The sequence below is a fragment of the Rhinolophus hipposideros genome, assembly GCF_964194185.1.
Source record: "Rhinolophus hipposideros genome assembly, chromosome: 25".
NCBI lineage: Eukaryota > Metazoa > Chordata > Mammalia > Chiroptera > Rhinolophidae > Rhinolophus > Rhinolophus hipposideros.
Window position 1 is genome coordinate 9,511,230 of NC_138071.1, and position 26,148 is coordinate 9,537,377.

Below are 26,148 nucleotides of genomic sequence, written 5' to 3' on the forward strand. Positions count from 1 at the left end.
ACACCCGAACTTTCTGACATTTTCTCAGCTCAAAATATACTCTTGATCTTTCTTACCTAAGAACATAAAAAACAATCATTACAATAATGCACATAATTAATTATAATAATTGCAGTAATATAATGATGGCATAGGCAATATTATTGTAATAATTATATATAGGTATTATATATTAATATCATATATTATATATCTATCTGTACATGTGTGTGCATAGTAAAAACATAGTGCTAAAAATCACAGACACACAATAAGTGCTGTGAGAATTCAGAGTAGGATAAGATTGAGGATTGCATTACTTAGAAAGGGTTTAATCAAAAATAATAGTTAAACATGGATCTGAAGGCTGAGTAGGACTTAGAAAAGAGAGATGGACAGCACTCTTCAGGAGGAAGATTCGCATAATCAAAGAGAGTCAGAAAACACAAAATGTTCTTTGGGACATCAAAAAGGCCTCTTTTCTGTCTTTTTATTTTCCCCCCAGGAATTGCACAGTACACTGAAGGAGAGCGTAAGCCAGAAGATTGGAAATGGGGAAAGGAAACAGGTTGTGTAGGGTCAGGAGGCGGAGACTGGACTTGGACATGACACCTGCCAGTGTGAGCCTAGCAGGCACCACTGGGATAGCCTTTGGATTCACACCTTTGTGAGGTGTTCCCACTAGGGGAGCACCTGAGACTAAGGGACAGCCTTAAAGGGAAACATTAAGATTTCTCCCTAAGTGTCCCCAGAATGACACATTACAGACTGCCAGTGTTGATTGAATGGTACAGATTTTTCATTCTTAAATATTGTCAAGTGTTTTATATTCCAGGTCATTGGCTATCTCCTATTTTACATATTGAGGCTACATTATGCGTACATTGTGAATAGACATTTTAATTGTATTTCATTCTATTTTTTAAATGTCTAAATATATGATAAACATAAGATATACTTTAATATAAAGAATATAAAGCTTTCCTTTAGTTATTGTTTACATTCACTAATAGTTAATCCAGCATCATTTATTTAATATCCCATTTTCTCCTCACTTACTTGAAATGTTTTCATCATACATTGAATTTCCTGGCTATCTACTTGGTTCCATCAATGAATTTGTCTATTTGCACACCATGATCACACTTCTTTTACTTTGTTCTTTTCAAAAAATTAGTTTTACTGAGATATAATGTGCATCCAATTAACTGCAGATTTTGACAAACTTTGCCAAATATATACAGTCATGGAACTAATACCACTGTGACAATACAGAATATTTCTATCATGCTGAAAAGATTTCTTGTGTCCCTTTGCTATCAGTCCTCTCCCTGTATCCTCCAATCCCTGGTAACTGCTGGTCTGATTTCTGTCCTTATAATTCATTTCTAAAATGTCATATAAATGGATTCATACAATAGCTTTTATTCCTGGCTTCTTACACTTAGCATAATGCTTTTGAGAATTCATCCATATTTTTTTGCACATATCAGTTCTTTACTTTTTTCTTTTCTTTTCCTTTTTTTTTTTTTTTCATCTCTGAGTGGTATTCCGTTTATATCACAATTTGTTATCCAGTCATCAGTTGATGACATTAGGGTTCTTGTCAGTTTGGGGCTATGCTAAATAAAGCTATTTTGAACACTTGCATACACACCTTTCGTGGACATACATTGTTATTTCTTTTGAGCAAATACAGTACTTAGGAACTGCTGAGTGATCCAGAAAGCGTATGATTTAAAAAAAAAAAAGAAGAAGAAGAAGAAGAACCTATCACACTACTTTACAATGTGACTGAATCATTTTATATTTCTAGAGTGTGAGTTCCAGTTTTGCTGTATTCTTGTCAACACTTGGTATTGTCAGTTTTAAAAATTTTAATCATTCTGGTGGGTATAGAGTGATATTTCAATATGGCTTAAATTTGCATATCTCTATTGAATAATGGTGTTGATTACCTTTTGTGTCCTTATTAGCTCTTCTAATACATATTCTTTGGTGAAATCTCTGTTTAAATCTTTGGCCTATTTTTCATTTAATCAGGATATTTGCCTTCCTACGATCCTGCTCCTATTATTATTATTATTATTATTACTACTATCATTATTACTATTATTATTATTATTATTGAGTTGTAAGTGTTCTTAATATGTTTTTAATACAATACTTTATCAGATCCATGTTGTCTTCCTAATCATACAGCATGTGCTGGTCTTACTTACATTAAAAGTACTTTTCCTGTTATTTCAAATTCTTTAGAGAATTCTGTCTTACATGAAAATGCAGTCTAGTGAAATGGGTGAAGTTTCTCCAATGAAAATCAATGATGTTCTGATGAAAATTTTAAGTAAACAGCATGGTCATATAATTTCTGTGTATATGAGCACTTCATTTTTAAATATAATCCTTTATCTATTAGCTAAGCAGAGCCTATCAAATCATCCATCTCTTCCTTATCCTGCCTAATGCCTTTCCTTAGAATGACTTTCTGTCAGAGTCTTGACATATTGGTCATCCTTTTGACCTGAGTTTTTATTGCTCTAATGCACCTCTGCTCTAAGGAAGGAAATGATTATTTAAAAAAATAATAATAAACACATCCACATGCTTTCATTAGAGTTTATTACTTGTTAGAACTAACCATATTGATTTCACATAATTGAGCAATAAGAGACTCTGAACATCACCAGGGACCACATCTCACTCAAATTTCAACTCTTGGATTGTGTAGAAGAATACCTCACCCATGACAGGGACTTCATAAATCAAATATGGATTTTCTCAGATCAAACTGTGGCAGAAATCCTTCCAAAATGCCTGTGCTACCTACTGCCCTAAATACTATAAGCACGGAGAGTTCTCTTTGCTCTGTGAGGATATCTACTGGCAGAACCAGCAGAACCTCAGTTTCAGACACACTGTGGCTGACCACTGGGCTTCCATGAAGAGAACTTAAATATCTCCTAGAATTCAGCCACAACCCATGAATCTGATACAACAAACTCACAAATATATAAGCCAGCTTAGAACTCTCCTTCAAATCCAGACACATATAAAGCTGCCTGCTTGAGATTTTTCCTCAGATTTCTCCAAAATACATCATACAAACTCACAATCTTTCCACTAAAACATGGTCTTCTCGTGAATAGCACCGTCATTCATCCAGCTGTACAGGCAAAACCTAGGAGTATTCCTTAACAAATTCCTCTTCTTCACCCCTATATCCAATCCATTACCAAGTCTTTCTGGTTTTATTACTGAAATAGCTTTTGGTTTTTATTTCCCTTTCCATCTCCAACCTATCGACACTATCAACATCACCCTAACGGAAGCTATCATCACCTTTTGCCTTCTAACTGATCTTTCTGAATTCAGTCTTACTGTCTTCCAGTCCTTCTCCACATTGTGGCAAATCTGATTCATCACTTCCCTCTTTACTGGCTTTCCATTTTTTTAAGGTAAAGGCACAGCTGCCTAATGGGCTCCAGATCTGTGTTCTGTTTTCCCCCAACTCGCTCCCCAGTTTCCTCACACATTAAGGTCCCTGCCATCCCTTTGCTTCAGTGATGCTGGCTTTCACTTCTTCATAGTTATTATATTTTTACCCCAAGTACAGCATTCATGCAGGCTCTTTCCTCGGCCTAGAATGAAATTCCATCCTTTCCATGTCTGGTTAATTCTTGTTTATCCAAAAATCTCAATTGATTTCCTCAGGGAAAACTTCCTTGACCTTGTAATTTTACATTCATCTATATGCTCATTTTATTAATGCCTATCCTTTACCTACATCTATGTTTTATGATGACTTACTATTTTTCCCCAAAATCTAGCATAAGGTATGTGCTGAAAAAGTCAGAGAAAGACAAATACCATATTATTTCATGTATATGTGGAAGCTAAAGAACAAAATAAATGAACAAACGAAACAGAAATGAACTCATAGATACTGAGAACAAATTGATGAAAAGGATTAAGATGTACAAACTGCCACAGGGATATGAAGTACAACATCACAGGGAATATAGTCGATAATACTGTAATAACTATGTATGGTGTCGGATGGGTACTAGATATATTGGGGAATCACTTCGTAAGGTATATAAATGTGTAATCACTATGTTGTACACCTTTAACTAATATAATATTGTAGGTTAAAAATAGTTATTAAATTTATAAATGAACAATTATTCCTCTGACTGAGGCTCTGTCCACTCATAATGTGTAAGTCTTCCTTCAAAGGTCTTCTCCCGCACTACCTTCACCCGATTCTGACATACTTTAACAACCCCAGCTCAAGTCAGCTCCTGTCTAGCCTACAAACTGCTTGAGGGAAGGAATCCTGCCTTTTCCATGTCTATAATTTCCACAAAGCCTAGTGTAATGTTTTGAATGTAGCAGCTGCTCAGATAGAACACTGTGAATGAATGAAGGGAGGGTATGAATGAATGCATGACCTACTCAGTCTCGTCTTGCTCAGACTCTTTGGTACTGAGTCTCTCAGCTATCTAGTTTGATGTAAAGTTTTAGCTATCTAATATTATCCTAATTTCTTGAACAGTCCTACCTGTCACCTGTCTGACCCAGCTTCGAGCTGCAGACCATTGTTTGTACAGATTCCCAGCACAACGTGATGCAAAGCTGGTCACCCAGCCTGTACAGTCCCCCATGTCACCACCTTTTGGCTCTGGAATGCTCTTTCCCACTGCTCCTTACAGATATCCTGCTCCCACCTATCTCGAGGTGCGTGTATCTGCTCTTCCTCCTGGGGAAGGGCCTCCCTCTTCTGCCATGCCTTTGGAATTTATCTGTCTTTTTAAAGACTGACTTCATGTACTTCATTCTACTACGGAAACCTAGCAGTATATGTTGTGGTAAGGTGCAGACTGGTTTGGGGTCAGATAAACTCACATTCAGTGAATTCTGGCACTGCTAACTCTGTGACCTTGGTTGAATTGCATAAGCACTTTAAGAGTCAGTATCTGCATTTATAAAATGGGAATAATAGGAGTATGCTGTTTTCTCTTTGAAAGTAGGAATAATAAAAAGGGTTGTTGTGAGGATTCAGTCAGAGAAGGCAAACAAAGTGCTTTGCACAGTACCTAACATATAGTAGGCACTTAATGCTCAGTAAATGGTAGCCATTGCTGTAATAATGATAGTAATTGATAATAAAAATTTTAAACACTGTGACTATTTAGCCCACACTGATCTTTCTTTTCTCAGTGAGAGTCAGCTCCACGCATCTTGGCTGTCCTTGTTCTCTTATTATTTCCTGTGTGTAGGCTTCCTCCTCAATTCAATCGTAGCCTCCTAGAGGGCACCCTACACAAAGCCGCTGCGTCCTAGGAATCCTGTACAAACTCGCTGATTGGTTGATGGGTTTCGCCTCAGGCTGCTAAAATAAAACCCAATAATGTCACCAAGGGAAACAGTTCAGACCAGGAGTGGGCCCCTCCTGAATCCTTCACAATCTAATTAAGCAGAGGAGGTTTGTGCGGTAGCACCAGACACAATGCAAGAGGAGAACAATTCATGTTCTTGTCGAAATCAGAATGGAAGTCGTTCCTCACATCAAATATCCTCAACCTAAACGACAGAATGAGATACGCTGTTCTCCCCATGAAGTTGAGAGTGGTACCTTTTCAATATTTGGCTTTTGTGTACATTCATTTATCTTTGAACTGGAACTTTCTTTTCTGAAGCCACAGATTGATTTGCTGTTAACACCTGTGATATGAAACTCCTTCCTCATTCTGCTGAGGATAATTAAAAACATTCACCACGTCCCTTGGCAAACAGAGTAAGGATACTCACAAAACATCCACAAAACGATGAGGGATATAAATAAACAAAAGTCAGTTTAGGCATTTGTTCTTCGAACTTATTACAAATGTGCCCACAGTTTACCTTTTAGAATGTATAATTCAACATGCATAACACTTGGCTTAAAGGAATGAATGTGTTACCCAAAGCATTTCTGGGAAAGCAAATTATAACTACTGGAAAAGAAGGAAGCAAACTTCCCCAGGGATTTTGTGAGTACTTTGTGTGCCTTCTCCTTTTCAAGCAAGCACTTATTTAAATTCTCCTTTCCTGGTCGCCACTAGCACCACCATTTCCTCTCTCCTGGTGTTCTGCCGCTCTGTCCTGTTAGAGTAACTTTTGTCTTCTACATATCCTCAACACCTCACTTAGGTTTTGCCTCTCTACCTTTCCACACTTACCTGGCATCTCCAAGGTCCGTGCTAATCTAACATACTAACATTAACATTGTCACATTCCTCAGTAGCATTATTGAACAATCAGTATTTGTGCATGATAATATGCTACACACTTATATATGTGACCTCATTTAATCACCCAACACATCTATGAGAAGCCAGTCTTTTGTCCGCAATGAAGAATGAAGTTGTTTATCTCCATGCCCCCTCAGCCGTTTGCCAACCCAGCTAAACACTGGATCCTACCATGGCAGGTACTGTTTCGTCACCAGTGTCTAAGTCAACTTGGGCTGCTGTAACAGAGTACCATAGACTGGGTGTCTTAAACAACAGACATTTAGTTTTCACAATTCTGGAGGCTGGGATGTCTGAGATCAGGGTGCCAGGGTACGGGGCTCTAGTAAAAGCCCTCTTCCTAGTTGGCAGATGCCCACCTTCTTGCTGTATCCTCACATGATGGCGAGAAGGTTCATCTCTGTTGTGTCTCTTCTTATAAGGTCACCAATTCCATTCATAGAGGCTCCACCCTCATCACCTAATTACCTCCCAAAGGCCCCAGTTCCAAATACCATCACCACATAATGGGTTAGGATTTCAACATATGAATTTCGGGGGATATAAACATTCAGTCCATAGCACCTGGTATCCTGAAGTTGATGCTTCCCCAACTTGGGTTGCCATTATCTCAACAGTTTTCCTTAACATCTGAACGTCTACTGGTACTGCCTTTAACCCCTCTTATCCTTCAATCTTTTTCTTTTTATTCCACCGGCTCAGTTCAGATGACACATTACTCCCCAGCTGCTTTCTCACAACTATCTCACATGGACCATTCTTGGTAGTCTGCCATTACAACCCTTAATAACAATATATCCCCAGCCATGTTTGCTCTGACATGCTAGCCCTGGTATGGAAATGTAAAATCACATATCATATATCAGCCAGGGAGGCCTAGACCCCAACACAGAATAATATATACATTTGCTCAACCTATGCCAACCTCATCTGGGTGCTAAATGCTGTTTGACAACTCCTTTATCCAGCTCTTATTGATTTGCTGGTACCCTCCTTGCCCTTGGCTTCATATGAACTTGAAAGAAGTGGGATGGAATAACCACTGGGAAATAGGCAATTCAATTTATTTTGTCTCTTATTATTCGATTTTGTCTATTTCATGTGCGTATGTCCTAACCTAAACAGTGTATTAGTAAGCTTCTATTTGATAACAGAAATAGTTAAGAAAATAGGCTCTGGAATCAAAATGTCTCTATTGAACATTGGGTTCAACATATACTGTCTGTGTGACCTTGGGCAATTACTTATTATTCTGTGCTTCCATTTTCCATTCCACATATATACATACATACATATATATATATATATATATATATATATATGTATGTATATATATATATAAATTTCTTTCTATATGTTTCTTTCTATATGTTTCTTTCTATATGTGTCTTTCTATATGTGTCTTTCTATATGTTTCTTTCTATGTGTTTCTATATGTTTCTTTCTATATATTTCTTTCTATATATATATATACACTTACCCTGTAAGGTTGTTGTGAGTTAAAGGAGCTAACGCATGTAATGCATGTAAAGTGCCGAGCATATTACCCAGAACATAGAAATTACAAAATATATATGACCTGCTAAAAATTACTGCTGTTATTATTATTATCATCATTGCTGAGTCTATAATGGTAGCTCAAAAAATACAATTCAGTTGAAATGCAAACTGATTCATCTTCTCAAATTGAGGCCCCTTCATGACAGTCATGATGACCCACGAGTAGACACAATTTTTTATTCAATTGGTGCACTTTTGAGATTAAAGGAGATCCACGAATACTTTTACTGGGACAGCAGGCATAAACTATATCTGTTTTCTGAAAACCGGAATGCATGATCATGGGAAATGATATCCTTAGGGAATGGTTTTACATGGTTCAATTTAGCTCTGGAAACTCCTTTTCCAAATTGGTTTCAAAGATATAACACTTAACACCTGACCAGAACTACTGCCTAAGATTTTATTGTCCAATATAAATTACAATGAGGATTTATTAATTCTCACATCAGTAACTGTTAACTGCTTTTTATTCACTGGTGTTCTTGTTATGGGTAGCTGTTCATGCATGTTTATTTATAAATGAACCCTGGCCCAAAGCATCTGGAGAATAGAAAAGTGAATTCCCTAACCAGTGCTGGATGTACCAATTCTGTCATTATACATACATAATAATGGTATGTATATATTGTCTGGAAACATCCATGTATATAAATCTTATCTTTACATGTGTTCTAGTTTGTTAGGGGGATTTTTTTTTTGGCTTTCCTTATAGATGAAATATCCCTTTTACGCTAAAGGCCACATCTTGGGGGGGAAAAAAAGCATTGATTCTCCAAGTTAAAAAAAAAAAAATCTGATGCACTGATATCAAATAGAGTCTTATTCGTTCTGTCTTTTTTCTAACTGCTCTCTTTCCAATGCCCATTCAGTAACTTTAAGCACAAAATGAAATGAGGGATTCATAAATATTTGTTAACAGATACCACAATGCTGGCATTGGGGAAAAAAAATCAGGCTTAAGCAATAAAAAATATAATCCAACTCATATTGCCTTTTTTTCTGTACAATCATTTTCATTCCTGTCACATTGAATGAATGGTGCAATGAATTCTGTGAGTCTCCATATATAATTTTCCTAAAGGAAAATTCATTTACAATGCCAAAAATGAAAGGAAAACAAATGATTTTTTTTTCTTCTTACAATGGACCACTTCAGAGACTGCCAAAAGGCCTATTTCATTTGAAATAGTAACTTATAAATTTTGAAAAATGCCCTTTCTTTTCACGTCTTCATTCTGTCCTATTTCTAACCTCATCACTATCTAAACAACAAAGACAGGAGTAGCAGCCTTTGTCTCAACCCCCATTCTTTCCTTACTTTCACTGCTAAAGTATGGAAGGAAATGTAATTTTCCTCCCCATAAGCAGTGCTGCCCTCAGGCTAGGTAAAGCTTTTTGGGGGGCAAGAGAGAATTTGCAGGCCTGTTATAGGGAAATCAGAGACCAGAGATGGCTAACTTGTGCTATCTTACTACCTTCTTGCAGATGTCGATCCAACATCAGCCACAGGTATTTAAGATGGTCATCAAAAATAAAATGTAGGAAAAAGTGAATTTGAACATAGACATTCACAAAGAGAAGACCATGTGAAGACACAGAATGAAGACAGCCATCTACAAGCCAGGGAGAGAAGCCTCAGAAAGAACCAATCCTGAAGGCACCTTAATTTTGGACTCTGTTATCCAGAACAGTGAAACAATAAATTTCTGGTGTATAATAAATAAACAAACAAACAAACAAATAAAATGTAGGTTTCCAGATTTTTGTATTAATAACAAGACATTCTTCCCTGTCTGTGTAGATAAAACTGCTGACCCAACTGGTGGAAAGCCCTATCCCTGAAGCTGTTTTTACTAAGAGTTGAAATTATGGTCCACCATCAACAACCTCTATTCAGGGTTCTGCTGTGGCCAAACACAGAGCATACAAGAATCATGGCTGCTTTTCAGGCCACTCTGCCCAAAGCCATCTTCACCATTTCAGATACAGCTCGTAACTCACTGTACTCATGGGAGAACCTCAGTGCTGGACTGCCTCAATGCTGTAATAATTTGTAAGGAACAGAACATCCAAGCACGTGATACTGATACAATTGACAAATCCAGGAGAAATCAACACAAGAAACAATCCAAATGTCTACAAATCCAAACGTTTATTGTTTACAATAAACAATCCAAATGTTGACAAATCCAGGAGAAATCAACACAATAAACAATCCAAATGGTCACCCACAACCCCTAACTTTCTGTTTTGGGTATTATCAATTCCCTATCCTGTGCATGATTTCTTGAGGAGAGTGGAAATCCTTATTGCTTACCGTTGTACAATCAACCCTTCATATAGATTATGGGGCACAGTAAGGTCTAGATAAGTATGCAATGAGATGAGAGGAGACCTCCCACCCCTAGGATAGCCCCTGAACAAAAGTCCATCCACATTCCCATCCTATTCCTGACCACTTCCTCCTCTTCTTCCTGGCTTGCGCTAAAATGCTGCCCTTTCTGGGCAGCCTCCCCTAACCTTCAGGTGGGTATGCACACAGTGGGGTGGGTGGAGGCCCAGCTAACTCTTTGGAAAGGTGGAGCCTGGTTCCCAACCGGTTGACTGTAGTGAGGTGCTGGTGCAGCATCCTCAGGAGGGGGTCCCCTGCTGCAGATCTCTGTGTAGATGATGGACCATGGACCCTGAATAAACACAGGCAAGGACTCAGCCCCCACCAGGGCTCCTGACTCTTGAGCATACTTTTGATGGTGTTTATTCCCTAAGTCTGTCCACTCACTCAACTGGTCTAGAATGTTCTCTCAGCTTGTCCTTTTAGCCTTGTCCCCTCTTCTCTTTCATTCCTGTCACGTGTCATTGTCCTCTTTATCTTTCCACCCCCCCCATTCCTTTGTTCTTTTCCAACAGACCACCCAGTACAACGACTGTTATATATTTAAGGAATATTTCGGAAGAGGTTATTTGGTGGCATTTTTCTCAGTTAAATGTCTGCTGCTAATAAATGGGAATAGAAAGTGGAGGAAGTTTAGTGACCTTTCTTTGAATATTTTTTCCTGATGTTCCTTTCCATCTTGCAGTGTGATAAGAATACTTCACTGGTGAGTTAAGTAAACAATTAATATCTACCATATTATGTGCAAAATTCATTATTTCAACATTTGAGAAAATTACTTGAGCACCTTCTTCCCTCATAGATTATAGTCTGTAAGACAATGAACAAGTACAAAACAAACCTATATAATTGCAAATCATGATAAGTGCTATTATAGCAGGTCTGAATTCTAATGAGCCTGAAATGTCAGATTAATTTGTTTTCTTAAAACAAAATTAAACCTACCTATTAACCCCTAACTTACCAGGCTGGTGAAAAATTCAATCTCAGTCACTTTAGGGGCTACATCCTCCACCTCCCTACGGTTACAAAGAACCCCCCAAGGAAGATTTTCAGTTGCCTGGAAGCTAGTGGAGGAACCTGCAGTCTTCAGGCCAGCATAGCTGGGATTAGATTGCTGAGATCACTGAGCTGACACCATCCTGGATGGGCAGATGGGCTGTTGCCCCGGTGCGTCACTTAAACTCAGAACTCTTAGCTTGGACAATGAATACAGTTGTAAGGAACTCACATTGCTACAGACGCAATCCAGAGCCCTGCACACTGGAACTCAGACCCTTCCCAGAAATACTGTCAACAAACTGAAACAGAACCCATTCCTCTACCCCTTTCTCAGGCTTTGGAAATGTGCTCTTCCATCCTCCAACCCCCAGTTTCCAATGCATTAGTCTTTCTTCTCTCCCCTCTGGACTACCCAGCATAATCTCCTCTTTGAAAGTTGGCCCTCCAAAAACTTGGGAGATAAAAATAAAGAAAACAAAACACAATAGCTAACAGGTGTTCTGGACCCCATTTCCAACATGGGGGGAGCTGGTCGCCACAGCACCAACAACAAGCGATTCTCCCGACCCCAGCTGAGTGCCCTACAGTTCAACTCAATTCTGACACTCTCCATTTGGAGATAGCAGGTTAAGCATTTTGTTTTACAAGATGCCCCCCCCTCCACTCCTGTCATCAGTCACAAGCCCAGATTGTTACCTATACTTCTGACCAACCTGCTATGGATCAGAAGTTCCAATGCCCCCCATCGGGCTCAACTAATTTGCTAGAGCTGCTCACAGAACTCGGGGAAACCTTTACTTATATTTACCAGCTTATTATAATAGGGAATGATAGAGGATACGGATGAAACACATTGAAGACTTGAACAGAGAAAGTATATGGGAAGGGGCACTGAGCTACCATGCCTTCCCCGGGCATACCATTCTCCCCACGTCTCCACAAGTTCACCAACGCAGAAGCTCTGTGAACACGGTCTTCTGGGGTTTTATGGAGGCTTCATTACATACGAGCATGACTGATTAAAGCATTGGCTATTGGCAACTGAACTCCACCTCCAGCTCCTCTCCCTTTATCTAGGTCAGGGGGCAGGACTGAATGTTCCGATCCTCTAATCACATGGTTGGTTCTCTGGTAACCAGTCCCTATCCTTAAGTGTGGTTCAAAAGTCACTTCATTAACCTAACAAATGATACCATTATCTCATCACTTAGGAGATTCTAAAGGTTTCAGAAGCTCTGTGCCAGAAAGAGGGGATGCCCAAATATGTATTTCTTATTATATATTACAATGGCTTTCATTATTTTGATTGTTCTCTACCAGCAAAAAGAAATGCAAATCAATATCTTACCAGATTACCCTGATAAAAGATGCAAGACATAAACAGGTTTACACTGAAAGACAGCAAGATGGCACCTACACCATCAGAAGTCACACAAGGCTTACCTGGAGGGGAGAGAGGTGACGCAGCCAGCTGTGAGAAGAGTCCGGCTTGGGAGCACTCTTGGTAGGGGGGCTGTAATGTGAATGGCCTGGAGGTGGCCCCGAGCTCTGAGGGCTCCCACACTGAAAGACCAGTTTGAAAGAAGCTTATTAGATGATGTAGAGTGTTATAAAATCAAGTTGGAAAGACTCTTTCCAAATACCAATCAGTTATTGTACCCTTAAGTATACTGTCTCATGTAATCCTCACAACTGACCTTTTTAAAGAAATTCTATATAACTAGCACAAAAACACATTTCCTGTCCTCAAGTTGTTCATATTCTGAGGAAGAGATCCAAGCAAATAAACTCTAAAACACTGGTTTGAAGGTGAATGCCATAAGTACCGGGAGCTATTAGGACATAGAAAAGAGAGACCTGGTCCAGAGTGAAGAGACCATGGAGTCTTTGGGGGTTGCTTCTGGGCTGAACCTTAAGGAGGGTGCCTGGCAAACAGGGTGAGGCATGTCATTCAGGTGGATTCACATGCATGCGGAATCAAGGGTGAGCTCTTTGTTCACTGAAGGTATGCTGGAAGTTTCTTACAAGTATCCATCATATTATTCTATAGGGTTTGGTTAATTCATGATTTGACATAACATGGATTCTAGAGCCAGTCCGCCTTGTTTGGGAGTCATGGTGCTGCCATTTCTTAGCTGGGTGACAACGACAGTTTTCTTAAACTCCTGTGCCTCAGTTTCTTCATCTGTAAAATGGGGATAATAATAGTGTCAAGCTCCAATGGTCTAACGGCATGAGGATGAAATGTGTAAAGAACTGGTACATTAGTGTATCATACTGACACTGTAGTTCCTATGCCTAAATAGACAGCAGATCTTAAAACATTCCTTTCCATTCTTCATTTCTTTTGAAAATGTTATACTCCATTCTTATATTGCACCATATGTTGTTAAATCACTCTCAGGGGGAAATAAAGTGGAATACTCGAGGTTTCCCATTTTTCCAGGAAGGCAAGCAGGAGCTGCCCCCCCATGAATATGCCAGTGCTTCTTTATAAGTTCAAGAGTCTTTGCCCCTTTGATCATCATGTCTAAGACAATAGGAACTTAATAGTATTCGTCAGACAACTCAATGAAGGAATAGATTCAATAAATGCTGACTTGGATTCTGGGGAGAAAAGCAGGAACAAACTATTGTTCTTAGCTTGTACATACACAAATCATATCTGCAATATATTAGAAGAAACAGTTCATGACTTGTGTGGCTAGGTAATAGAAGCAAAGTTTCGTTTAAAACATAATGCTTGAGTGTCCATTTTTACCTCACTGCACAATCAGATTTAGAAGTGTATCCCAAAGGTAGCGTAAAACTACTCCAGCGTGAAAGCAACTCCTGCAGACTCTAGTCACACTTCACCTGTCCAGTCTTTGTTGAATTTCTTGCCTGTATGATATATTTGTCATTTCCAACCCATGAAAAATCACCAGTGAGACTCGGCAAATATCCGGCCTCCAGTCTGAGCCTCCCTCTTGAGTCTCCATAGGGTCCTGGATGAGCGGCAGAGACAGGGGACATTCACTAAAGGTCCTGCTCAGCAGAGCGCCCTCGCTCCTCTTGCATCAGTTACTGTGAGATTTTTCCTTTTGGTTTCTTATGTTAACCTCTTTTTCTAACCCTAACAAAATAAAAGACACAGTTCAAATTGTCATACTCATACTACCGTGTTTCCCCCAAAATAAGTCCTAGCTGCACAATCAGCTCTAATGCATCTTTTGGAGCAAAAATTAACATAAGACCCAGTATTATACTATGTTATATTGTATTATATATTATATAAGACCTGGTCTTATATTATAGTAAAATAAAACTGGGTCTTATATTAATTTTTGCTCCAAAAGACACATTAGAGCTGATGGTCCGGCTAGGTCTTATTTTCAGGGAAACATGGTGGTATGTGTTTTCTATCGTATATATTCTGGTTTGAAGTGTTGCAAGGAATAAACTCTTGAGTACAGTGCAAGCTCTACATGGAGTGGCAAAGTGGGCAGTATTTGCTTCTGACAGATTTCCCTTATTCCTCTAGCCCTCCCTCATGTGTCCAAGTCCCCAAACCCCAACTCTGTCTCTAGCTACTCAGGGTTCCCTTCCACAATTTCCAGCAATGGTTTGCAGATCCTGACTCACCAGCCTGTTCTTTACAGCCTTGTCCTATTACTCATCTGTTCATTCATCCATTCTACAAATATTTCCTGAGCACATACCATGTACAAAACACTGCCCAATGCTCTGGATACAACAGTATGAAAGACAAACATGCCCTTCTCCAGTCGGATTGCATTTGGTAAAGGAGATAGACAGACAGCAAGTAAATAATTACAAACTGTGGTAATGCAATGAAGGGTGCAAAATGGGTGATGAGAGAGGAAATAATGAAGAGTAGGCAATTTTAGGTAGAGGTGGTCAGGTAGACCTTTCTGAAATCCAAAGGATGGAAAAACGCCATCCATGAAAGAACAGAGAAAATACGTCCACGAAGATAAACACACACACAAAAGCTTCAGATAGGTAAGTGTGAGGGTCTGGAGGAAAGACAGTGCAGCCAGAGCCACACTAGAAAAACAGAAAGAGGTAAGGAAGGAGGGCAGATCATACACGGCCTATAGGTCTTGGTGAAGAAGTCAGATTCAGGATCCCATTCTGAACTATCGCTACATTTTAATGAATAATTTTATTCTAAAAGCATTGAAAAGTAGGGTGTTGGAGTCATAAAAGGCTAGGTCCAAATTCGGACTCTAACACTGTATCTTCTCTCAAAATTTGGATAATATCTCACCCAGAGACTTGAGGCAAGAATTAAATAAGATAATGCATGTTTAGCACTTATAACCAGTAAGTGTCTAATTAATAGTTGTTATTATTGTATTAGTTAGATATTACTGCATAACAAACCACCCAGAAGTATATAAACTCAAGACAAGAGACTCATGTATATTGGCTGATTGGCCTAGACTAGACTTCACTGCTGGTTGAGCTCTGATCTTCGCCTTGTATCACATTCTGGGGTACAAACTGAAGGGACAGCAGCGTCCTGGGTTAAGTATGACAATAGCAGAAATGAAAGCGATCAAGGCCAATATGCAATCACATTTCAAGCTGGCTAATATCCCCCTTGCCAAGACAAAGCACACACTGAGCACAAAGTCATGGGCAGGGAATTACATCGTGCCCACCCTGAGTCCCAAGCCAGTCACATGCCAAGACCAATATTTTGAACAATAATTTAATCTACCCCAATTACTGTGGTCTGTGATAACCTAGCATTGTTACCTTACTGGGGAATGCTGATATTTGCATGAGACTATTATTAACATTTAGAAATGAATGAATGACATCTACAGCGAACAATTGCTGCACAGCAAGAAATAATTTCTTCTTATTCAGTCAGTGTCTGACCACACCTCTAATCTATTTGTTTTGCACACTTGGAAATTAGTATTTTATTGCACACTTGTTTTCCTTTTAAAATCATTATTATAGAACAACTGAGGTTGAAAATCATTTCACTGATTGATTCTAATGTAAGACTTCCCATTTTTCAGAAGTGACTTCTTATGCACAGGCCAATAGAAACAAAGTACTTGAGTAACAGAATCAATACTATTGTCTTTAGGAACCAATTGAGAGTTGACTGATCAGGGAGCCTGCGCAGTAACCTTTCTTCTTCATAACTTCAAGCCAACCACTCAGACTCATTTTACAGACGAGGAAAGGGAAGAGTAGACAGTTGTACACATAAGTGATAACGATTAGGAGCTGGAACACTCTCCCACTCTCCGTGGGGGTGTCTGGATAATAAACTAAAATACATCACAGCCCAATTCCTGATGAAGTCAGTCCAGCCAAATTGCCTCTGATGGGTGCCACGACCGCTGGGGAGAGCGGGATCCTGCGCGCTGAAAGCCAGAATCAGAGCGGCTTTCTGTGGCTCTCTCCACACAGGCACCCGGGCCTCAGAATCGCAGAGAGAGCTGAAAGGTTGTCTGGACACTCAACAATTACCCCTCCCATACTGTGCTTGCTTTTTATAAAAAAGCAAATAGAACCTAAAGTGAACAAAATTGCCAGAGATCGCATTTGTATTTTCATTCACAGGGCGTTGAGGGACTGTTTATCCTAGGGATGGAAATCAGCTTGATTTTTTATAAGGTACTAAGGGGGACTCACTTTATGGTTGATCTTAGTAAAGCTGCTATTAATATTCACTTATTTCTCAACCATTAGAGTGAGGAGAAAAATCAGCATCATGATGTTTAAATCCTAATTGTGTCCAAGGAAATAAGTTGTCTGCTTCAAAATCTTCTTGCGCCATATCCCACAGCCTCTCCCCCCACCAGCCCTATTTCAGAAATGTGTTAAATATAAAAGTTCTTTTATACTCAGAAGGCAAAGATAAACCCCCAAAAGACATCTTTGTGATATCTGAGGTTTTAGTAACGATTTTCTGAGCGGACTAACTCATACTTTTTATTTTGGTCCACTGTGCTGTTTTGGTTTCTTTATCCTTCCAGATCAGAAAATATACACTTGAGTGGTTCTATTAACCTGGAAACTACACCTAAAAAAGTTAAGGTAGTTTTATGAGTATAATCAGTGTGTGTGTGTGTGTGTGTGTGTGTGTGTGGGTGTGTGGTGATGGTGGTGGTTCAGATATGTGTTCGTTGTGGGGCGGGAAGGGGGGGATTATAGGTGGGGAGTCCAGGCAGAGACAAAGCTGAAGAAATTACCTATCACGAAATGAAGAAAAAGCTGGTAAGCCATCTCAAGGCATTTGAATTTTCTCCTCCAGATACCATAAAGCTATTGTGTAAGGAGTCTGGGAAATCCTTTGTGGTGTAATCGAATTGATATGTAATAGGAAGGCCCTATGAACTGAACTAAATGTTTGTTTGAACTTAAATGGATACTGTAGGAGATAAAGGCCTGAAAAGAACTCCTGGGGAGAGACGCTCCGATACAGCAAGAAGCATCTGGTAATAAGACAGCGTTCAAGGCCACACTTCTGCCCTGCAGAGGCTGTCAGACCCACATTCATACCTCAGATCAATTCTCCCTTTTACAAAGTAAGTGCAACTACTGCTTCTCCCCTTGTCGGGAGTATTAAATGAGACAACGTACTAACGTACAAAACATTTCATAACCTATGATAAGCTGATCCGGAAGTCAATCCTGTCAGCTTTACCTTCAAACTGTATCCAGAATCTGACCACTTTTCACCACTTCCATAGCCTTCATGCTGGTCCAAGCCACCTTCAACTCTAACTGGATTAATGCAATTACTTTTTTTCTTTAAGTTTTTTTTTTTTATTTTTCAATTACAGTTGACATACACTATTATATTATATGACATGGTGATTAGACATTTATATAACTTATGAACTGATCATCCCAATAAATCTAGTACCCACCTGGCACTGTACATAGTTATTACAATGTTATTGACTAGATTCCTTATGTTGTACTTTACATTCCCATGATTATTTCATAACTACCAATTTGTACTTAATCTCTTCCCCCTTTTCACCAATCTTCCCAGTCCCTCTCCTATCTGGCAACCATCAAAATATTCTCTGTTTCTGTGAGTCTGTTTATCTTTTGTTTGTTCATGTATTTTGTTCTTTAGATTCCACATATAAGTGAGATCATTGTGCTCACTTCGGCAGCACATATACTATAAGTGAGATCATATGGTATTTGTCTTTCTCTGCCTGACTTATTCCACTTAGCATAATACCCTCTAAATCCATCCACGTTGTTGCACATGGCAAGACTTCATTCTTTTCTCTGGTAGAATAACATTGTATTGTTGCAATTACTTCTTCATAAGGCTCTCTGCTTCCACCTTCACCCCCACCACCCGCTCCCTTCAGTCCATCGTCTGCAGACTAGCTGCAGAGCCCCTTTTAATACAGGAGTAGGATCATGTTGCTCTTCTATTCAGGAAACCACCACTGGCTTCCCACTTTCACCCAGAATAAAAGCCAGTCTTTACATTGGTCTAATGACCCTGTGTGTTCTGCCTCCCTCCTACTCCACAGTTCTCTGCCCTCACGGCCTTCAGGGTCTTCCTGCTGCTCACAAAACAACCTGAATATGTTCCCATTTCTGGAACTTTGCACTTGCTGTTCCCTCTGCTTGCAATTCTCCTCCCATAGATGCCCTCTTTGTTCTCTCCCCACCTCACTGGACACCTTAGTTGGGAGGTTTTAGGAGATCACGCTTTATAAAATCCAGGATTTCTTTTACATAATTAATCAATGTAATGAATTCTTAAGTGTCCATAATAATAAAGCAAACCTGAAGTTGCCTTTCTTTCTTTCTATCATTTTAGATCTTCATACCTGGAAAAGTTACTTTGCGTTAGGAAATGCCAAAGTACACCACACAATTTCCATCTCTAAGTTCCTTTCTGGCTCCGTGCTTTTGATGTCTCCCTTTAGTGTCTCTTCCACAATACATTAGCTACTGCTATATTCTCAGACTTTCCTCATGCAAAGGGCTGTTGTTTCTGCTGTATGCCCCACCTGGTCGCCCCAGCCTATCCCACACCCATCCCAGCTGATTGTATTGAGATATCTAGTTATCTGCAAGTAAATCTGCTCCTCATATGGAAATAATAAAGGTCAGGCAGGCAGGACTACAGCAGTTTTCATATACCGTGTTTCCCTGAAAATAAGACCTAGCCGGACAATCAGCTCTACTGCATCATTTGGAGCAAAAATTAATATAAGAACAGGTCTTATAAGACCTGGTCTTTTATATTATATTATATTATATTATATTATATTATATTATATTATATTATATTATATTATATTACATTACATTACATTATATTATATTATACCCGGTTTTATAGTAAAATAAGACCGGGTCTTATATTAATTTTTGCTCCAAAAGACACATTAGAGCTGCTTGTCTGGCTAGGTCTTATTTTCAGGGAAACACGGTAGCAATAATAATAATAATAATAATAATAATAATAATAATAATAATTATTCCACACTCCTCATCCCCTCCATCTTGCTTTAATTTTCTGTCATACTTTTCACCATCCGAAGCACTATATATTTACTAGTTTATTTATTGCTCACCTCTCTGCCCTAGGATGCAAGCCAGGAAAAGAACTTGGTGTTTTGTTCACAAAGGGGTGTATTCTACCCCTTTTAAAAGTATCTATCCTCTCGTTTCATCCTTTCTTTCATCCTTTCTTTGGAGTTGCGCTAGAGATCACCCTTGAAGGAAAAATTAAAGTTGCGCGTACACATGTGTGCGTACACACACACACACACATTCACACATATAAATACTTCCAAAGAAACAGAACAAGATCACTTTAACCTATCAGTCATCGGATGCTAAAATATAATAGACATTTTATATGGCTGCACTCATAGCATCTCTAGTAAAGAGTAAACAATTTCTCTTAGGTTCCACAGAGAACAGATTTGATTGAGGTAGTACTACCTCCCCAACCCATCCTTATAATTGTCATACCATCTACTTTAGTCTGTCATGCTTGAGACCTCTACTTGGATATATAGCTACTGCATTTGTTTTTATGCTGGTATAATACAAATCACTGTGCTGACTTATATAAAGAATCATTAGCAACGAAGGTTTCTGCATATATGTGGCTTGCTCTTGTAGATTTGTGTGAAACCAAAGGGTTTAATTGGGTATACTGCATTTAACTGGGAAACAGAAAATTGGTAATTTGGGAATTTACTAAAACTGTGCTCAATTTATGGTTTTAAGTAATTAATTCTCATACTAGGATTTTGTCAGCCATCCTGCAATGATAAGAAAAATAAGGGCTTTCAATCAACTGAAGAGAAGACAGAGACAGTACCTGTGTTAGGAAAGTAGGAGAGCTCTTCAATCAGAGGTTCTAGACACTAAGCAGGCAGGAGAAGGGGAGAAGGGCAGAACCCCAAGGCAGGAGAGGCAAATGTGGCTCTGTGGCAGGAAAGAGGAATGGGGAAGAAGGAAGAGTTTGGAGACACAGTCAAGGGCTGTAACAGACGCAGTCTTCAGAATTACTAACTGGGGGCGATGAGCAGGAAAGGGATGAGAAGCATCTCGGGGGCTCAAGACGTTTCTACTTACATCATTGGGTAGTGTTTGGATGGTGCCATTAGTTGAGCTGAAGCAGATCCTGTTGAGTGAGTTTAATTTCATTGATGTCAACTAATTATCTAAGGGTGACTCATCTAGTTATAAGTTCATCATGCTGAATGACCATCCTACAAGTTTTGGTTTTATTCACAAGAATATTATTAAAGCATCTTTCAAATACTAGCTGAAATCTAGATTCCCTTTGTCTAGTCATCCCTCTTATGTAGTAATCTATAATTGGAAATAAAATTACTTTATAATAGTTATCATTTACTATAATGTAACGTGATACAATATAATCCATTCCATTGATAATAGCTAGCCACTACTGAGCACTATGTGCCAGATGTGTCACCCATTTCTAGCCTCACAATAAATATGAGTTGAGGAGCTTTGAAATAAGGCTTTGAATGGTTAAATAACTTGTCCAGTTCACACATAAGTGGCTGAGGCAAGAGTTAAACTGATATTATTTGATTCCCGAGCCAAAGTCCCTAACAACTAAGGTATCTTGTTTTTCTTTTTGCTTTGTTTACTCAGCCTCTACAAATCATTTGTTAAATTATTGGACATTTTTCAACACCTATAATTATTTTTTTATGTAATTTTCACTCACTATAGTTGCCCTGTGTGCAGACAAAACATCATTTTTAAACACATGAAAAGCAAACTTATTCTTTGAATTTAGTCAAAGAAATTTGAGTTATATAAATTAGCAGATTGGTTTAAGAATATTTCTTATTACCCTTCCTCTCTAAATTACGTTTACTTTTTTATTTCTTGTGATTGAAATTTTCACACTTAAATATTTGTCTTGATACACATAATTGAATTTAGAACAATTCAAGCTTAAACGGCTAAATCTTGACAGCACTAAATTTAATAGATGAATTACAGTGATAGACTAAGATGGCACATAATTTTTGAATATTGCTACTGAAACTTTACTCTCTGTTGCCAGAGCCCACCATGTTAATTTGATAGATTTAAAAAGAAAAAGCTCTTTGATATGGAAAGACACAGAAGAAAATTGATGAGCATGAATCTGGCATTTTATCACTCAAGTGAATATGATAATGATGGCATCATTAGGCAAAACAATAACGTGACAGTTTCATATGATGAACACTTCCACCACAGAGCATTTAAATGTCAAGCACCTGGATTCCCAGATGTTTACCAGTTTCAGCCACACAAAACCCTCTGCAAAACACCTATTCATTGCTGCTGGTGGGGGGGAGGGGGAGAGAGTATAGTCCTTTGTCCATTTCTTAAAAATCAATCTCTATTTACTCAATTAGCATATCATAATTTGGATTACTTCAGAAAAACTGAGAAAACGGAATTTAGCTATGACCTTCATTTTCAAATAGCTTTTAAGTACTGTTATTTTCATTTCCTATGCATATCAATTTCTTCAAATGAAAACAGTCTTGAGTGTGTGTGGTGTATGTGTTGGGGTGGGAGGGTCTTTCTGTTGGGAGTGGATTTTTCTCCCCAATTAGAAACAGTCCCAGCTTCCTCTTATAGTTCCATGATTACTGGTTTACAGAAGCCCTGCATTTTGTATGGAAGCCAAGTTCCTAACTGGCCATTATTTCTTCACCCACTTACTGTGATATATAGGTGTCTTGGCACCTGGTGGAACAGGTAAGTAATTATTAAGCTTCCTTTTTCCTTGTCTTGCTAAGGCCCTGCCTTCTTTTTAGTTAAGAAACACAATGTAATAACCGAGCAGGTTTGACCTATTGAGAAAATAGCTTTGTTCAGGTGGTGGTGAATTGTTTTTATCTAGTTCTTCAAAGCAATCACATGGTGCACACCTGCTTACTAACAGTGAGTAGCAAACAGTGCCAACTTCCTTGTGCCCTTTACCAAATGAACTTCTAATCCAGAGAGTACTAAACTCCAGTTCTCTGAAATTCATGTAACTTGGGAGCAAAATGCCTAAGTAACCCTGAAGTGTTTGAAGGTAAAACATTATTGGTATGCAGCAGTGGTCCCAGCATGGCTACATTTCAGATCACTCAGGGAACCTCAAAAACAGCGATGCCCAGGTCCCTCCACCAGAGAGTCCGCATAATTAGTCTGGAGTATGGCCCAAGATTCAGCATGTTTCAAAGCTGCCCAGGTAATTCTAATATACAGCCAAGGGTGAGCTCTTCCAGTCAAATGGCTGGGAGGCTACTCAGGCAACAGACGCTCACTGTTTGAATCACCTTCTGGCCATTAGTTATTTTCCACATGTACATGGACTCACTTCACTGACTTAATTACTTACTTAAAATTCTCAGAACACAGCAAAGCATTCTCTGTGAATGTCAATTTGTTAAAGAGTACTGTTGAAGGGGGGAGATGTGATTTTTTTTTTTTTGCATCAAAAAAAAAGAATCAATCATAGATCTGGATCCAAGACGGCAGAGTAGATAAACATTGTGTCTGCATCCTTCTGTGCACACATTAAAATTACAGCTAAATTATAGAACAATCAACCTGGAGAACCATCTGAAGTCTAGCTGAACAGAAGTCCTATAATATAAAGAAGCCATGTCAAAACTGGTAGGAGGTGCAGAGACACAGAACCACCCTGTGGTGGTTGAGAATCAGGAGAGATGTCTCACCATGGAGGTTCCCCAAGAGGAGCAAGGGACCTGACCTAACACCAGGCTCCCCAGCCTAGAGTACTGGTGCTGGAAAGAGGATCCCCCACAACAGCTGATATGAAAAACAGTGGGGATTCCTACCATTTGAGTAGGACAGAAGGCTATGAAAAAGACATCCTCTTAAATGACCCACGTACAGACTCCCTCACTTATAGGCACTCACCCTGGGCTCTGGTGGAGGGACAATGACTCGGGGGGTGTCTGAGACATACAGACTGGGGGGGGGGTGGAAATGAGGTGTGTGGCTTTGAAGTGAGGGCTGGAGGACAGTCACCATTTTCCTTGTGAAGAGTCCTGCTGTGCAGCCGGCAGGCGGGTGCCATCTTTACTATGTTGAGCCCACCCCCCACAGTTACAGCCAAATCTGAATCTGATCGGTCTGGTGAGCTCTGCAGCTCCTCCCTGCTGACTCACTAAGACCTCGCCCCACACAATTCGCCCAACCCAGGAGGCACTTCCCGAAAAAGCAGCCAGCCCCACCCGAATTACACTCTTTCTTGGGAAACAATCAAAGTCCAGCAGGCCCCAGGTAGGCGGCAACAGGCCTTGGTGGTCTCTGAGACTTTTACTGAGTAGCTCCAGGCTCAGCCCTAGCATGAAATCAGAACTTACATTAGCCTGGTGACCATAACTCTTCCCACTCTAGTGACACCCTAAGACCCTGCCTCACCCAACTTGCTTATTGCACAAGGCTCTATCAGCAAGCAGCTGAACCTTAAGGGAGCTGGCAGGTAGCAGCAGGCCTAGGGTTGTCCTGGCTTTTTGCAGAGCTACCACAGGCCCAGTACTGGTGGATAATGCAAAACAACATTTGCATCATAGGGCTACCAAAAAAAGAAGAGAGAAACCAAGGGATTGAGAATCCATTTGAGGAAATAATGACTGAAAACCTCCCTAATCTGGTGAAGGAAATAGATATACAAGTCCAGGAAGTGCAGAGAGTTCCAAACAAGATGAAACCAAACAGGCCCACACCAATACACATTATAATTAAAATGGCAAAGGTTAAAAACAAAGAGATAATTCTAAAAGCAGCAAGAGAAAAGCAACTAGTAATTCATAAGGGAGCTTCCATAAGACTGTCAGCTGATTTCTCAACAGAAACTTTGCAGGCCAGAAGGGATTGGCACAAAATATTCAAAATTATGAAAAGCAAGAACCTACAACCAAGATGACTCCACCCAGCAAAGCTATCATTTAAAATCAAAGGACAAAGAGCTTCCATACAAGAAAAAGCTAAAGGAATTCATCACCACTAAATCAGTATTACAAGGAATCTTAGAGGAACTTCTTTAAGATGGAAAAAAAAATCAAAATTATGAATAATAAAATGACAATACTTACATATCTATCAACCATTATTTTCAATGTTAATAGATTAAATGCTCCAATCAAAAGACATAGGAGGGCTGAACAGACAAGAAAACAAAACCATTACATATGCTGCCTACAAGAGACTCACTTCAAATAGAAAGATACACAGACAGAAAGTAAAGGGATGGAAAAAACTTATTTAATGAAAATGGAAACAAACAAACAAAAAAAAAAAACTGGAGTAGCAATACTTATACCAGAGAAAATAGACTTTAAAGCAAAGGCTATAACAAGAGACAATGAAGGACCCAGTAACCCCCTTCTGGGTGTTTATCTGAAGAAACCCAAAATGCTAATATGAGGACACGTGTGCATCCATATGTTCATTACAGCATTGTTTACAGTGGTCAAGATGTGGAGGCAGCCTGGGTGTCTATTGATGGATGAATGGATAAAGAGGCGGTGGTGCATATATACAATGGAATATTGCTGGCCATGGAAGGGAATGGGTTCTTGCCATCCGCAGCATCATGGATGGACCTGGAGGGCATTGTGCTGAGTGCAGTATGTCAGATAGAGAAAGACACATTTTGCTTGTATGTGGAATCTAAGGGATAGAATTAACAAACAAAACAGAAACAAACTAGTAGATACAGGAAACATTTTGATGGTTGCCAGTGGGAGGGTGGTTGAGGGTGTGGATATAAAAGGAGAAGGGATTAAAAAGTACAAAAAAGTTGTTACAAAGTAGTTATGGGGATGTAGGGTATAGCATAAGGAATATATCAATAATATTGTAATTACTATGTATGAGTACTAGATTTATTGGGGTGATAGATGGAAGGGGGTTTGGAGCAGGGTGAAAAAGATGAAGGAATTAAGAAGTGTAAATTAGCAGTTACAAAACAGTCATGGGGATGTAAGGTATAACATAAGGAATATAGCTAACAATATTGTAATAGATATGTACAGTGCCAGGTGGGCACTAGACTAGTCAGGTGGTTCACTTCTTAAATTATATAAATGTCTAACCATTATGCTGTACACTGAAATTAATATAAAATAATATTGAGTGTCAATTGTAATTGAAAAATTTTGAAAGGAGGGAAAAGTTAAAGGGGAATAAGAGGTCCAAATTTCCAAGTATAAAACAAATCAGTCATAGGGATGTAATTCACAGCATAGGGAATATAGTCAATAATATTATGACAGCGCAGTACGGTGTCAGATGGTTGCTGGACTTATCATGGTGATCACTTCTTTAGGTATATAAATGTTGAATAACCATGGTGTATACCTGAAACTGATATAATGTTCTATATTA

At 39.1% G+C, this 26,148-nt stretch overlaps 2 protein-coding genes across 2 annotated transcripts in view; both read right to left on the reverse strand.

Annotated features, from left to right (window-relative positions):
* Positions 1 to 26,148, reverse strand: part of SLC13A1 (solute carrier family 13 member 1) — a 144,632-nt gene that overhangs the window by 115,338 nt on the left and 3,146 nt on the right. The window contains exon 2 of the mRNA XM_081038569.1: positions 12,676 to 12,795. Coding sequence (XP_080894695.1) covers positions 12,676 to 12,795 — 120 coding nt within the window. The remainder of the gene's footprint in view (positions 1 to 12,675; positions 12,796 to 26,148) is intronic.
* Positions 12,681 to 26,148, reverse strand: part of IQUB (IQ motif and ubiquitin domain containing) — a 196,249-nt gene continuing 182,781 nt past the window's right edge. Inside the window, exon 15 of the mRNA XM_081038565.1 lies at positions 12,681 to 12,795. The gene's annotated coding sequence lies outside the window, so the exon portion shown is untranslated. The remainder of the gene's footprint in view (positions 12,796 to 26,148) is intronic.